We start from the raw sequence: 17,061 nt of genomic DNA, 5'->3' as shown, positions 1-17,061 counted from the left end.
TAGTATAGTATTATAATTTTTAAACCTTTCGATTTCATTTCATTTCTTTCTTTTTACGAAAGATGTTTAAAACCCGTTTTGCCATCGAAGAAACTAGCATGGATACTCATGCTCTCATGCTGTTTGGCATCCCAAGATGGAAATGGGGATGACTACACTGAAGTTGCATGTAGTGTATGTTGGAAATTTTAATAAAAATTTAAAGGTTGAATAAAAAATTGTGTCTCATGAATGTGGGAGTGTCTTTTGGCTCTTCACATTCTTGAGTTAATTGAATAGTTTTGACTCTTCATATTCTTGAGTTAATGAGAAGATTAATTGAGTTAATTAATTTTGCATGACTCTTGGTGTGCATTTTGGGGCTTATAAATAGTGGGGTTCATTTCCTCATTTCAAGTACATGAAAATTCTTTCTCTTTAAAGCATTCTCTTGCTTTTCATATTGTTAGCTTTTCATTTGGACTCGGTTAAATCTCGATGATAAAGTAAAGGTACGTTTTCAGTTCGTCGTAGTAGTGTCTCGTGCTCAGTCACTGCTGATTGTTCCGTTGTATCCTGAGAAACAGACGTCCAAGATGATCCTCGAAGCACATACAGGAGGGGACGAATCTGTTTTAAGGAAACTGTACATGCTACAGGCTTCGGTTTGGTTTTACTTTCTTTTACACGATAGTCATACTGTAAACATCACATTTGTTTCGGTTATTGCTTTTTCTCTACAAGTTCGTTTCTACGCTATTGTTGTTAGCAATTTTTCTAACAAACTTAAAACAGATTACTCATTACGTGGTTTGTTTCAGATATGGCTACTGAAACCAGCGTGCAAAATGAAACTGGTTATGTTGTCCTTACTGTGGCTCAAGTTGTACCTCATGTTACCCCACGTGCTGCTGCGGTTGCTGTCCCAGCCAGTCACGGTGAAAATCCTGAAAAGTTCACTGGTGTGGACTTCAAAAGGTGGCAGCAGAAGATGCTGTTCTACTTGACCATGCTGAACCTGGCCAGATTCTTGTCTGAGGATGCTCCTAAACTCACAGAGGGTGAGGGGGATGTTGAATCTGTTAGTGCGATGGAGGCATGGAATCACTCTGATTTCTTATGCCGAAACTATGTACTAAACGGATTGGCCGATTCGCTCAACAACGTGTTTTGCGAAAAGAAAACGGCTAAAGAGCTGTGGGAATCCCTTGACAGAAAGTACAAAACCGAGGATGCCGGGGGCAAGAAATTTCTTGTTGGTCACTTTCTGGACTTTAAAATGGTGGATTCAAAGCCCCGTTATCAGCCAAGTTCAAGAACTCCAAGTGATTCTTCACGAGATTAACGGTGAGGGGATGACTTTGAGCGAATCATTCCAAGTGGCTGCTATTTTTGAGAAGCTACCACCAGCTTGGAAGGACTTCAAAAATTATTTGAAGCACAAGCGCAAAGAGATGAATGTTGAAGAGCTCATTGTTGGACTTCGCATCGAGGAAGACAACAAGAGTTCGGAAAGACGATTGTTTTCTCCTACTGCTGCTAAAGCAAATGTTGTCGAGCATGGTCAAAGCTCGAAAAAAAGTACCTTTTCCTCCTCCAAAAGGTTGAACCTGGGACCCAAAGGAGGCATTTCGAAGAAAAAGTTTTCTGGGAAATGCTACAACTGTGATGGTATGGGTCACAAGGCCTCGGAATGTAAGAAGCCGAAGAGAAACCGAGAGGCGAATGTGGTAGAGAGCATCTCTCAGGAGGTTTCGAACATGAATCTCTTTGGTGTAATATCAGAAGTTAATCTGGTGGGTTCTAACCCAAGGGAGTGGTGGATCGACATTGGTGTCACTCGCCATGTTTGCTCTGACAAGGAGATGTTTGCTACTCTTGATGAATCTATGAATGGGGAAAAGCTATTCATGGGAAATTCCGCCACTTCTGAAATCAAGGGTCAAGGAAAAGTTGTCCTAGAGATGACATCTGGAAAAGAACTGACGTTGAACAGTGTGTTGTATGTACTGACATCCGCAAGAACTTGGTGTCCGGGTCGCTTCTTAATAAGCATGGTTTCCGCATTGTGTTCGAGTCAGATAAGGTGGTTTTGTCAAAGAGTGGAATGTTTGTTGGCAAAGGTTATGTTTGTAATGGTTTGTTCAAACTAAATGTAATGGCTATTAAGTCCGTAATGAATGAAGTTAATACTTTTGCTTACTTGCTTGAGTCTTCTTGTTTATGGCATGGTAGACTTGGACACGTTAATTATGATACAATTCGTAGATTAATTAACATGAAAAGCATTCATGCATTCCAAATTGATAAACAACACAAATGTGAAACTTGTGTTGAGGAAAAACTAACGAGATCATCTTTTCGAACTATTGAAAGAAATAGTGAACCACTTGATCTAATTCACTGTGATATATGTGATTTAAAAGGTGTACAAACTCGTGGTGGAAATAAATACTTCATTACTTTTTTTGATGATAGCATAAAATTTTGTTATGTTTATCTCCTCAAAAGTAAGGATGAAGCTATTGAAAAATTTGTCCAATATAAGAGTGAAGTTGAAAATCAACTTAGCAAGAAATTTAAGGTGCTAAGAAGTGATCGTGGAGGTGAATATGAATCACCATTTTCTGAGTTTTCTGCTCAACACGGTATCAAACACGAAAGAACTGCACCTTATTCTCCTCAGCAAAATGGTATTGCAGAGAAAAAGAATCGTATCTTAAAAGAAATGATGAATGCGTTGTTATTAAGTTCTGGTTTACCACAAAACATGTGGGGGAAGCTGTTCTAACAGCAAATTACCTTTTAAATAAGGTGCCTCGAAAGAAGCAAGATAAAAGTCCATATGAGTTATGGAAAGGTAGATGTCCTTCCTACCAATACTTGCGAGTGTGGGGCTGTTTTGCCAAAGTAGCAGTACCCACTCCAAAGAAAGTAAAGATAGGACCAAAAACTGTTGATTGCATTTTCATTGGGTGTGCTCAAAACAGTAGCACATATCGTTTTCTTGTACATGAATCTCAAATACCGGATATTCACAAGAATACGATAATGGAATCAAGAAATGCTTCGTTCTTTGAACACATGTTTCCATACAAATCTAAGGAAGAGCCAAGTTCATCCAAAAGATTATATGGGACAATTGATGAAGAACAAAAGCTTGATCATGACATTGAACCTAGACGTAGCAAGAGAGCTAGGACTGAGAAATCCTTTGGTCCGGATTTCATCACTTTCATGATAGAAAGTGAACCTCAAAGCTTCAAGGAAGCAATGAGTTCATCTGAGGGACCTCTATGGAAAGAGGCTATCAATTCTGAAATGGAATCCATTTTACAAAACCATATGTGGGAGTTAGTAAATCTTCCTCCAAGAAGCAAACCACTAGGCTGTAAATGGGTTTTCAAAAGGAAAATGAAATCAGATGGAACCATAGATAAGTATAAAACTAGATTGGTAATTAAAAGTTATCATCAACGTTAAGGGCTTGATTACTTTGACACATATTCTCCTGTATCGAGAATAACCTCTATTCGTGTGATACTTGCGATTGCCGCCTTACGGAATCTTGAAGTACACCAAATGGACGTAAAAACAGCTTTTCTAAATGGAGATTTAGAAGAGGAAATTTATATGGAACAACCTGAAGGATTTTCTGCGACTGGGCAAGAAAATAAGGTTTGTAAACTGGTGAAGTCTCTGTATGGCTTAAAACAAGCACCAAAACAATGGCACGAAAAATTTGATAAAGCCATGATAGAAAGTGGATTTAAATTCAGTGAATGTGACAAATGTGTATACATAAAGAGCACTAAAATTGGATATGTCATTTTATGTCTTTACGTAGATGACATACTTATCATTGGTAGTAATGATAAGATGATCAAATCCACCAAGAAGTTATTGAACTCAAGATTTGACATGAAAGATTTGGGCTTAGCCGATTTAATCCTTGGAATTAAAATCCATAGAACATCAGAAGAACTAGTTCTAAGCCAGTCACATTATGTTGACAAAATACTTGAGAAATTCAATAATGATGACTCTGCATTGGCTAGAACCCCGATAGATACCAGTCAGCATCTATCAAAGAATCGAGGTGAGGGTATGTCTCAATTAGAATACTCTCGAGTCATTGGAAGTCTGATGTACTTAATGAGTTATACAAGACCAGACATAGCCTATGCAGTAGGAAAATTAAGTAGATTCACGAATAATCCAGGTGTTGAACACTGGAAAGCAATTACCAGATTGCTAAGATACTTAAAGTACACTCGGGATCATGGGATGCACTATACCAGATATCCTGCTTTTATTGAAGGATAGAGTGATGCAAATTGGATATCTGATATGAAAGACTCAAAATCTACAAGTGGATTTGTATTCACTTTAGGAGGTGCAGAAATTGCGTGGAAATCTTCTAAACAAACTGTAATAGCCAGAGCCACGATGGAATCTGAGTTTATAGCTCTTGACAAGTGTGCTGAAGAGGCTGAATAGTTGCGTCACTTCTTAGAAGATGTTCCAAGATGGGAAAAACCAGTGCCGACAATATGTATACATTGTGATAGCCAATCTGCAATTGGAAAGGCACAAAATAAAATGTATAATGGTAAGTCTAGGTATATACGTCGTAGACATAATACCATTAGACAACTACTCTCAACTGGAGTTATCTCTGTTGACTATGTAAAGTCAAAGGATAATATAGCGGATCCGCTGACCAAGGGGTTAAATAGAGAGTTAGTTGCGAAATCGTCAAAGGGAATGGGGCTCAAGCCTATAGAATAAATTGGTGCGAAGGAAAACCCAACCTATGCTGACTGGAGATCCCAAGAACTATGTTCAATGGGACAACCTAATCGCACTAATTTGGAGAATCACTGTGGGGGTTATCCCTAGTCCATTCCTATTATAAAACAGTGAATATTGAAGATAAGCTTACGGCTTTTAATGATTCTGATAAGAAGTAATATAGAATCACCTATGTGAGAGAGAAGTGGGGCCGCTTCGAAGGAATTGCAGGGCTCAATTCTAGACCCTCTCGCAGAACCAGGCGTGTGTTTATGGCCAAAACGAACACGATCATGAGAACTGAATAATATCAGAGAGAGTCTTGTGTGAAGTATATCTTAATTTACATAAATGACAGAACAGTTCAAGGACAACATGTCTACTTGTCAGCTAGTAAAGAAAATATATTTCATAAGGTAAGGTTCAAAGGGTAACACCTACCTATCCTATGCAGGATTCAACTGTAGAACTTTGTCATCAAGATTTGTATCAATTTTCATTCATGTGGGGGATTGTTGGAAATTTAAAATAAATTAAAAGAATGAATAAAAATTATGTCTCATGAATGTGGGAGTGTCTTTTGGCTCTCCACATTCTTGAGTTAATTGAAGAGTTTTGACTCTTCATATTCTTGAGTTAATGAGAAGATTAATTGAGTTAATTAATCTTGCATGACTCTTGTTGTGCATTTTGGGGCTTATAAATAGTGGGGTTCATTTTCTCATTTCAAGTACATGAAAATCTTTTCTCTTTCAAGCATTCTCTTGCATTTCATATTGTTAGCTTTTCATTTGGACTCCGTTAAATCTCGGTGATAAAGTAAAGGTACGTTTTCAGTTCGCCGTGGTAGTGTCTCGTGCTAAGTCACTGCTGGTTGTTCCGTTGTATCTTGGGAAATAGACGTCTAAGACGATCCTCGAAGCACATACAGGATGGGACGAATCTGTTTTAAGGAAACTGTATGTGCTACATGCCTCGGTTTGGTTTTACTTTCTTTTACACGGTAGTCATACTGTAAACATCACACTTATTTCGGTTATTGCTTTATCTCTACAAGTTCGTTTCTACGCTATTGTTGTTGGCAATTTTTCTAACATTATTTATATAATTTATTATATTAAATTGGCCCTCAAATTTTTGTTTAAATCATTTTTAAAATTTTGAGTCATAGGACGAGTTTCAAATTTCGATGCATGATCATCTTCATTTAAGATAAAAATTAAAAATAAAGATTTTTCAAAAGTATTTCTACTTTGTCAAAAATTATAAATAAGTAATTTTATATTTGAGCATGATAGACAAAATTTATTGTAACATCGAATATTTGTCGGTTTGTTAAAAATATAATTAGTGGTAAAAATATAATTTAAATCTTTAAATTGTACAGTAACTAAAACGTTATACAATTGCTGCCACCAACATTTATAATTATTTTTGTTAATCTGTATTATTTATGTAACTCTACGGCACGATTAAATTTTTATGGTAATTAATTTTTTTGAATGAATTCGAAATCATCTTGAAAATATATTAAAAATCGAAGTTCGAGCCACTCGATGGAGAAACAAAATACCGTTAATCTACATGACGCAAACTGAATTTATTTGCATGTATTATACGCAGTACCCCTTCTATTATTTCAATAAATTTATTTAACACAAAAACTTTAGTGAGACTGTGTTACAAATCAATTATGATATATATATCTAATCCGACTCAAATAAGGCAGAAATATTATTTTTTTATGTTATAAATATTCGTTTTCAATTTCAGTTTGGATCGTTCGAACCACATTCATTCGTATACGCCAGGAGTCCATTGATGAAAAGGGGTCGGAGAAAGGTTGAACCCAATTCTTACAGTGATGAATATGAGCGCAACTGAAATTCCTGGAGAGTTATACATTTGTGTATTGATGAGACAATTCACTATTTCTTGAAGCTCGATCTCTCTCTCAGATAACTCATATAGCCAAGAGAAACCATGAACCAGAATAGAAGAGCTTGGTACCTTATATTCTTCTTAATTAGAAAAGAAACATCCTTAATAAATCCGTAAAATCGTCTCAGTAGATACTTACTATTTATTTAAACGACTAACAAATAACATGCCGTTGATTATATTTAATGTCGTCAATTTTTTATTTATAGCAAAAAAATCACATTTTTTTAGGGTGAAAGTTTAATAGTCAGACATTTTACATAATATGCAAAAAGTTTAAACATGCAGTAAGGATTCGTCAAATCCCTCGCCAACGTTATTAAAGATTTTAAGAAATATTTTAAAATTGTTAAAATTCAGGTTTTTCATTATTTGTAAAGTTGTATTGATGTTCTACTCACTATTTTGTTCTTCAAAATTTTTATCCTACCTACTTTAAGTTGAATGTAGTAAATTGTTCGAAATGGACGTGGTTGTTTCGATCTATTTAGTAAAAATTTACGTCTCTCGTCACGTTGTGTTCTACGTACTTTAAGTCGAATGTACTAAACTGTTCAAAATAGACGTAGTTGTTCTGATCTATTTAGTCAAAAATTATATGTCTCTCGTTGTGTTTGTTGAGTGCATACCACATTCTTAAATGTTGCTCTAAAAATCGAGTTTTTTCATATTTAGAAAGTATTTGCAATCAACTTACAAATGAAGCAATAATTTTTTTTAAACATTAATTTTAGTTATACATTTTGGTACAATAACAAACATTTAATTATATAATTCATATCAGAGTCAAAGTAATATGTTCAACACTTATCGGTTGCAATGTACTGTAATTATTGGGAGAATGATTGTTGGATAATTGTTTATGCTAAAAAGGCGATAAAAACGTGTCAATTGGATTGATGTATATTTTAAAATATAGTTTGAATCGTTACGATCAGTTATAGATTTTGAGATAACAACAAATACTTGATTCTACTTTTTTTACAAAGAACAATTTTGCTTATTTTAGCTCATAGGTCAAATTTTTTCCCCCAAAAATGCAAGTAACCAGTTAAGTCAAATCCCCGTGTGGCGAAAATATATGGTTATTACTTGTAGTTTTAATACCTTATGATATTAAACACATAAGAAATTAATAATCTACGCTTTTTTATATAGTAGTTCTAATATGCTATGAAATTTTTTAAATGACGAAAATACAATTTTAATAATAACAAAGGTAAAATAAATTTAAAAAGAAAAAAGAAACACACCAGAGTTTTATCTGGTCGTTTTACTCGCAGAACACAAACTTTTTTTTTTTAATAAAAAAAAACCCTTGGATAGCATAACTTTTTACAACATGAAACATTTATTAACTTTAGTATCTAAATGCAGAATACCGATAATATTACCATAATCAGAAAATAATAATTACAATTTATATGTTACTATGTTTACAAATTATATATCATCTTCAGGATACCGAACGTATGATGCAGCGTTTTCAGAGTGAGTTTGAATATAAAAGTTTTACTTTACGCTTGGATAAATATTAAAAAAAGGCTGTTTAAATTTTTAAAAAGAATTATAAGTAAAATCCAAAGAGTCATAAATTTCAATTTCTGAAAAAAATTTAAAGTGTTTTTTTTAAAACGGCTTTTGTAATAAAACATCACGTTTATCACTAGACTAAAAGCTATATTTGTTAGTCAAGACGCAATTTTATTTTCTTATGTTAGTGACAACATAGAGTGGACCTAGTTGGATGCTAATGGGTCGGACTGTTAGGCCCATGAGTCCAGGGATGTGCGTGTCTATCTGCTGGTGTTGTCTTATATCTCTTATAGATCAGTCTAATCACCATTTTCCTACAGCTAGTTATGTCCTTAACATAGATATTATTACCCATTAAGATCGAACGTCACTCTTTTATTGCTTACCTGAACAACCAATAAAGCGACACAATGTCAACAGCTTTACACATGAGAACTTCTCAAGATGTCATCCATCCGAGTACTACTTTCACTCTTGCATTCTTAACCCAACATTCCGACAAGAAGTACATAAATATTCTTATAGGGAAAGTTGAAATTCATAACCTCGCTCTGATACCAATTGTTAGGATCAAACGCTTACCAATAGACAAAAAAACTATAATTGTTAAGTTAACGAGCAACTTTATTTTCTTATACTCATGACAATGCAGAGTGCACCTACTTGGGTGCTAATGGCTCAGACTGTTAGGCCTATGAGTTCAGGAAGATACATGTCTATCTATTGGTGTTGTATCATATCTCTTATATATCAGTCTTACCATTTTTCTACCGTCGATTCTGTCCCAAGCAGTGAAATTATTACCATTTAAGATCTGAAATTACTCTTTTATGGTCCACCTATCCAACCAAATCAAGCAGTGCAACGTCAGAAACTTGATGCACAAGAATTTCCTATGAGTCCACCCATCTCATTATACTCTGACTCATATATGATTAACTCAACATTAATCCACGAGCTTCTTTAATCAAACATAACTCAACATTAATCCACGAGCTTCTTTAATCAAACATGCTCCTAGTCTTAATTACAGTCTAAAAATAAGGGTGATTACGGTGCGGCATTCATTTTTTTTTTTGAAAGAAAAATTCAAACCGAATTGCCATATGCGAACGTTAGTATGTTTTTTTTCAAAAAATTCACGGTTTTACACTTAGAATTAGATTTATGATTTTGAGCGATTTCGAGTGGTTTTTGTCATTTTACGGGTTTTTTTTAATGATAAGTAGAATTTAAAATGTTAAACATTTATTCAAATAACTTCAAAAATAATAATAATAGAGTGTCTTTCAAATATAAAATAAAAATCAATTCTACAAAAAAAAAATGATAAAACAATCAAGATTCAAAATCAAATTAATAAATTCTTGTATGTTTGGGCACAACAAAACACCCACAACAAAATGACAATTTCAAAATTTAATACATTGTTGTTTTATTTGACTCTAAATGTTGCAATGTTGCTCATGATTTCTCCATTTAAGACTAATTTGAAGAATATTTAAAATAAGAAGAATTTTGAACGAGAATTGAGAGATAGTGAATGAAGATTTATTTATGTAAGTGTGGTGTTGTTCACATTTTACTAGTATTTCATTCATTCCATGAACATAGTCTTATTTTATGTAATTAATGATTAAAATTAGTAAGTACTAGTATTTGAATAATTATTTAAAATTATTGATATAATATAAATATTTTTTTTAAATTTTAAATATTATTATAAAAAATATTATATAAAAAATGTTTATGTCATCTGAGATAATGTTCAAATGAAGATAACAATATCTTTTTGTTAAATTAACTTCTTTTATCTCGAGTAAGTAGAACTGTTACAAATAAAAAAATAGAAAAAAAATATTATATTATTTTGTTAATCAAAATTTTAAACAATAAATAAATAAATTTCAAAAATGCAAATTTTTTAAAATTTATGAGAAGAGTAGATTTTGAATAAAATTTTAATTATTTTTAGGACATGTTAAAAAATATTTATATTAAAGTTATAATTAAGATAAATAATAATAATAAAAATAATAATTCATAGATAATCAATATATCGAAAATTCAGGACGACACTTTTTTGAAAATTTGGAAGATGTAATATTATATTAATATAAAATAAATAATTTTCTTCTTTAGTTCATTTAATATGATATATAATAATGAGAATTAAATATATAAAACTCACATAAAACTCAAAATCATAAATGAAATTATATGAAATGATATAATCAATACACACGCTTAAATGTAGTTTATATTTTCAAGGGACATCAAATTTAAATTTTAAAAATAAATTGAAAAATATTCATATTTAATCACGCCTATCTGGAGAGAACGAAAATTCTTTTATTGCTTAATATGTAACAAGAATAAAATTATTTATACTTTAACATACCACGTTAGAGTTTATAATTAATATAGGTTTTTATAAATTACAAACACCATAATATCTAATGTGGGATGCAATAATTTTTCTTGCTGGTTATATGGTCGAAATATAACATTTGAGTTGTTATATGAATTAAAATATTTGAGTTGCGCCATTAAAACCAACTATAACTTTCTTGCAAAACGTCAAACGTTTGATCATACAATGGATATGATCATAGTTAATGTCACATGTTATATTCTCATGAATTCGAAAAAAAAAATTCAATCATTTAGAGAAATCATTGTGGTGCATTAACTGTCGTTGTTGAGCAAACGATCAAAATGTGGTGTTTGGACTAAAACAATGGAATCGTATAATTACCACCAATTATAACTTTGGTAAAACGACAAGTATCTCGAGCTTGCAACTCCCATAATAATTAAAGTGCTTGAAATAATAAACGGGCTTCATTATATTGAAAAAAATATAAGATAATAATCCTTTTCATTTCTAATAATAGACAAGCATCAATTTCTTAAATGTGCAGAATTTATCCTTTGTCTGCCAAAATTGTTCGAACAATCACTTTCTATAGCAAAAGGTGCCCATAATAATATTATTTTATTTCTATCTAAAAAAAAAAAAACATATACTAAATTATATTTTGTATAAATTATTTAAAAAGAGAGTAATCATATAATCTTTTGTATAAAGAATGTGATTGGCATTGCACGTGAACCAAGTCCACGCTAATTTGTCTGTAATAATTGATTACAGATATGAGGAGAATAAAATGAGTTGGCAAATTTTGGATAATGTATATGTCTAACTCAATTTGAAATTTTCATATCATGCTTTTAAAAAAAAATCATATTATACTTTCTATTTTTTTTTTTATATTTTCTGCTTTATAAAAAAAATTAAAAAATTTGTTTATTTAGTTCATTTATATTCTCACAATCCATAAAAAATTTTAATTGGATTCAATTTGAAAATTATAGCCATCATCAAATTCTTAGAGATATCAACCTTATAATATATCAAAGTATCAAATATAAGTAGCTTAACAATTGATAATATATCTGATATCTATTTTCAAATTTAGATCGAATTCAAAATTTAATTATGACAAACTTCTTCGACACACGGTACGAAAAGTAGTTTTAGTGCATTCTCGAGCTAACATGTTAGTCTACAAATCATGTTAGACTTTGTATTCAAAATAATATGTATGATAGACTCATTCGAGAAAAAATTGTTGTTTTGGGGAATGGAAAGGGCTGGCTTCAAGGGAAGGTAACCTAAGGCCTCCACTTGACGGTGTCTCTAATTTTTTTTTATTATTACATTTTTTTATTTTTCATTTAAAATCTTAGTGGGTATCTCAATTTTTTTGTTGAAAATTTCAATGAAAGTAAATTTTTTTTGTACTTTTTCTCCTCATTTATTTGCTTAAAAAAATCTTCTTTATTCTTAAAAAATATCTCATTCTTTATTTGTTAAATTGCTCGACTCGGATGAGTTAGGTTTCTCAAATTGAGTTATTTATATATCGTCCCACTTTATATTGAATGTGTTTTTTTCTTGCTTGTTCGTGTGTTGCGGTTGGTGTTTTATTTTTAATTGAATTGATTTGAATTTTGGTCTCCGATATTCTATAATATTGTAATTTGCTTATTTGGTTTTTAGACTGATTTTTACTCGATTCTATCATAATTCTTCATTGCATGTATTAATAACTAAATTATAATTTATATTTGTTTTTGTTATATGTGTTTTGTGACAAAAATAAATTATTTACACTTAATTATTTTGAAGAATGTTATTATGTTTGTAATATACATACATTAATCTCTGACTCGTGAGATCATCAGGTCTAGGGAGTTAATTCATTGAGTTATTTTTTAGTTTATATATGAATTTTTTTATAATTTAATAAATTTACGTAGCATATATATTTGTGATAATTATGTGCATTTAATTATCATATCGTATTGATAGGATCGACTGAGGGTGAAACATTGAGCTACAATAGCTTTTTTTTTGAAATATTAAATACTCATGAATTAAATAGAGTTAGATTTTCAAACCAAGCGGAAGACATTCAAAATAATATTTCGTAGAAACTGATTACATATTTTGGTAAAATATTTAAAAGATATGCAAGTTAAATGTGTAAAAACTTTTTTGGTTGAAGCATTATATCAAACACTTGACATGCAATATTTTGATATTTTAAAAATACATAAAATATTTCAACAATGCATCTCACACTTGGGCTTGCTCTCATTCTACTTAATTTCTAAATGTAGATTGCCCATGCTTTGAATCCCTTTACAAAACTTGTATTTGATATCAAGATGTATATATAGGCTCCAAGAATGATATAAATATTAGGCAGAAGAATATGATCATTTGAGAAGATTTTGTACAGTTTCTGACATTAAAATGGTCATTTCCGTCTTGCTGACTATTTTCCTGAGCCTGACTAATTTTGAGGTCCACTGTTCTGTCAGCTAGACTGATTCATCATCTAGGTTGAGCCTCGTTGATTTCATCATGTGTAGAACCAACAATTTTATCGTGGTTTATCAGTTTCTTAAACTATAATTCAGACTTTGACTAGTGAAAATGATTTGTAGATCATCATCTTAACTTCATAACGCATACTGAATCATTTCATTTTGATAAACGAGCTTATCAGACTAAAAAAATACCGCAAATCCTCATGTCTTACTGATCCTTGCTGATCAGTTAAACTAATGAGTTTTAATGTCATCATTTTGCCTAGAAAACTTACGATTTAGCCCAACTGATATAAAATACGACTTGTTCCAAATTATGTTTTCTATTCATGTGTTTTGAGGATGGTCATTTACATTACCGAGGTGTGAGATATTATTTAAACGTTGCAGCTCGCCAATTTTTCAATTATGGAGACGACCCTGAGAATCAAACTCGTGACAATTGGCCAAACACTTGGCAAATCCACCAACTCAAACACCATAGAGATACATTTCTTTAGATACGTTTGACCAATGATCATGAATTTGATTCCATTTTCCAATATTTTTTCGGGTCAGCCTGTCACGCATGATTTGTCCAGTGTAGTTTATATGGTTATCACGTGTTAACTAGATAAATTTTATTGTGTTTAATTTTGTTAAGGATGTAAAAATATCTTATCTCATGATATATTTGAATAAAATGCGTATCGTTTCTTGTCATATCATGAAATTTGATGTTGATTATCTTGATAGTCATATTTAGGAAACAATATATGTGTTTTTTCAGATAAGATCGATGAATATGTATTGGAAAGATGTATAGGTTAGGTTCGAGTTATAATCTTCCAAACTCTAGATTCGATGATGATGAGATGCATGCAATATTTGTTCAATTTTCTGATGATATTTCGTGCAAATACGGGCTTTCTAATGCCTATATTATGCTATGAAAGTACCAGTTTAGTACATGAGTTATTTTAGAAAAGCTAAATTTTTTATTCTATGTCGTGACAACTGCTACAATAAGGTAATGACAACACCACTTATATCATTATGATTTAGTGAGTTTAAATTGTTAGTTGTTCGCACACATTCAAAGCTTCGGAAAACATTCCTCGAGAGTGAAAGGTGACGATATCATGAGAGAACAATTCATAGAATCAAAGAGAGTTCGACTGAAGCAAAGTTCAAGACAAGCAAAGTGAAATCTACTGATCGTGTTCATTATAAAAGAACGAGTCTTTTAGTTTTAACAAGACTTTGTATGGTCATAACATTTAAGTTTATGGGTTGATCCAGTAGACATAGGTATGTTGGATCAAACTACATTAAAATCCTAGAGTTCTCGTGTTCGCTATTTTCTCACTATTCACGTGCACTATAAGTCACATACAACTGAAAATTGAAAATAACACAAGATACTCATTTTTTCATTTGGCATCTGAGACGGTTTATTATTTCTTTGTATGATGTGATCCTGGGCGTATGCATGTGTGATTTTGCAAGAATGGATTTTGCACGTGAAGGCGGATCAATAATCCGACTACCATTGTTGGACCACACGAACTATGCTTATTGCAAGGCTAGGATGAGAGCTTTCATCAAGTCGATCGATGAAAAGACATGGAAATCTACACCGACAGGTTCGACACCTCCGATGAACAACGATGGGGAAGGAAAAGAAACTCCGAAGCTTGAAGAGAAATAGAGCACTAATGAAGATCGGTTTTTACACTTGGTGAGAAATACTATGATGGAAAATTTGTTCGTAAAACACTGCGTTCACTTCCAAGTCGATTTGATGTAAAAGTGGTACCCTATTACTTCACGTGCGTCTATTTCGGCAATTATCTACATATGACTTCATTTAATATGCGAAGTAAATCAAGAAAATTGTACTAGTGCAATGATGTGGATTCAATGAGGCTTGACTATCTAATGAGATCGTTTCTCGCTTTTGAAATATTCAAGCAGAAATGGATAGATAAAGGGATCTCTTTGAAAGCGGAATCACAAAATCAATAGGGAAGTGTTATGTTTGAAAATGATGATGAATTGGTTGATTCTTTTACTTTACTTACAAAAACTTTCAGTAAAATTTTAGATGAAATGAAAAAGATAGGTAAATCTTTGAACTTTCCAAACACTAACAAGTCATATAATTTTAAACTTTCATGAAAAACAAGGAGAACATGGCTGGAGGTGAACAGTGCGGGGGATGCGAATAATATGGACATATTCAAACGCAATGTGCAAACACCCTCAATAACAAGAACAAGGTGATGAATTCTGTTTGGAGAGAGAAAAAAATTAGAGGTAACTCAGGGAAAAAACGAGGAACATGTTAGCAATCATATTGCTTTGAATGTCTTTACAAATTTTTATGAAAAGGAATTACTTGGAAGACATCTGCCATGAACTTGTTGTACATGATGTTGCAAATGTAGTGGAACAACGTGGAGACAGTTAGATCTCGAGACCGAAATTGACTCAGATGAAGGTGAATACATTGATCTGGAGGAAGATGAAGTCTTTTGGAAACTTATGCAAAAATGTATAGGATGTGCAAGGAAGATAGTCTGTAAAAGGAACTCCGAGTTGGAAGAAAAAGTGAGGCATTTTGAAAATGAGAGAGATACGTAGGAAAAAAGAACATGTGATCGGGAATTAATTGTTGAAAAGAATGAAGATAAGCTGATTAATATTTTAAATAAACTTAATCTTTTGCAAGAACGAGTTAAATTATTTAACTTAGGAACTTCTAACTTAGATCATGTTTTATCTTTGCACATATACAACGAGGATCGAACTGGAATATGATTTGAGCGCAATATGTTAATTTCATGGACAATGTTCGTGAGAGAAATAGAAATAGAGAAATTGTTGCGTTATCGTTTTTCTCGTGTCCAAAACGCAGCGGAAGTTTAAAAATTTATTTCGACATTCAAAATATTATTTTGGACACTCGTATGATTTAAATTAAAAGAACATACATAGGGAGTTTATAATTTACATTTAGTGACTAAATCACTCGGCACCAACTACTCCGGTATTAGCGGATGTAGCTCTTGTTGAATTCTCTACGAACTTTCTTCAAAATATTTTTTCTTCAATCTCCTAATCTGGTTCACAACTGAATTACTTGTTCATCTTCTAACTTGTTCTAGAAAATATAGAAAATATTTTTCACGTTGGAGAGCAAAAATTGAGGGGCGGCTCAAAACCTTGAAATTATTCAAGGTGGCCGAAAATTTGAGAGAGGGGGAGAGGTTATTTTCGAAAATCACATGGTTAGAGGCTAGGGTTATGAGCCTCTCTACCATATCATCAAGCCATGACCTAATTTCCATAAAAATAGATTTAGATTCCTTAATTAAACTTATTGAGCTTTGATAATTAATTAGACTAGTCCAACTAGTTTTATTAATTATATTAAAGTACATTAAGAACTTTAATTATTTAGCATGTTGGACTTGTACCTCTACAAGCTCATTAAACATACTTCTCATTACATTTAATTTAATATTTAATAAACTCAACTTTTAAGTTTAATAATTTAAATTCTCGAATTTTATAAATTCAACTCCTTGAATTTATTCTTTTTAAATTTTAAATATCACAAATTCAACTTCTTGAATTTACTATCTCATAAATTCAAATCCCTGAATTTATTCTCTCGAAATTTATGTATCATGAATTCAACTCCTTGAATTTACTATATCATAATTTTATATAAATTCAACTCCTTGAATTTATTTTCTCAAAATTTAATTATCATAAATTCACATCTTTGAATTTAATATCTCATAATTATATATAAATTCAACTCCTTGAATTCATTTTCTAAACGGGAACAAAATGATCCAATACTTGTGCGACCTTCAATGGTTCAGGAATACAACAAGCCCTGGGTTCACACCTCACTAC

General features: G+C 31.8%; 1 protein-coding gene across 1 annotated transcript; it reads left to right on the top strand.

The window, feature by feature from the left end:
* Positions 1–1,334: 1,334 nt before the first annotated feature.
* On the top strand, positions 1,335–2,770 carry LOC140964684 (uncharacterized). The gene is made up of 3 exons (XM_073424556.1): positions 1,335–1,974; positions 2,061–2,152; positions 2,528–2,770. Exons 1-3 carry the CDS (start codon positions 1,335–1,337, stop codon positions 2,768–2,770), a joined length of 975 nt encoding a protein of 324 aa, XP_073280657.1.
* The last annotated feature ends 14,291 nt before the right edge of the window (positions 2,771–17,061 follow it).

This window comes from Primulina huaijiensis, chromosome 18 (assembly GCF_012295235.1).
Source record: "Primulina huaijiensis isolate GDHJ02 chromosome 18, ASM1229523v2, whole genome shotgun sequence".
Classification (NCBI taxonomy): domain Eukaryota; kingdom Viridiplantae; phylum Streptophyta; class Magnoliopsida; order Lamiales; family Gesneriaceae; genus Primulina; species Primulina huaijiensis.
The sequence above is the reverse complement of the archived record's forward strand: the minus strand, read 5'-3'. Positions and strand labels throughout refer to the sequence as shown.

Bases quoted from the DNA above. Each gene is read 5' to 3' on its own strand.
- LOC140964684 (XM_073424556.1), top strand. From the start codon at position 1,335: ATGACTTTGAGCGAATCATTCCAAGTGGCTGCTATTTTTGAGAAGCTA. The intron at 1,975-2,060 runs GTGTGTTGTATG...TGTTCGAGTCAG, and splicing joins AAAAGAACTGACGTTGAACA to ATAAGGTGGTTTTGTCAAAG. The intron at 2,153-2,527 runs GTAATGAATGAA...GTCCAATATAAG, and splicing joins ATGTAATGGCTATTAAGTCC to AGTGAAGTTGAAAATCAACT.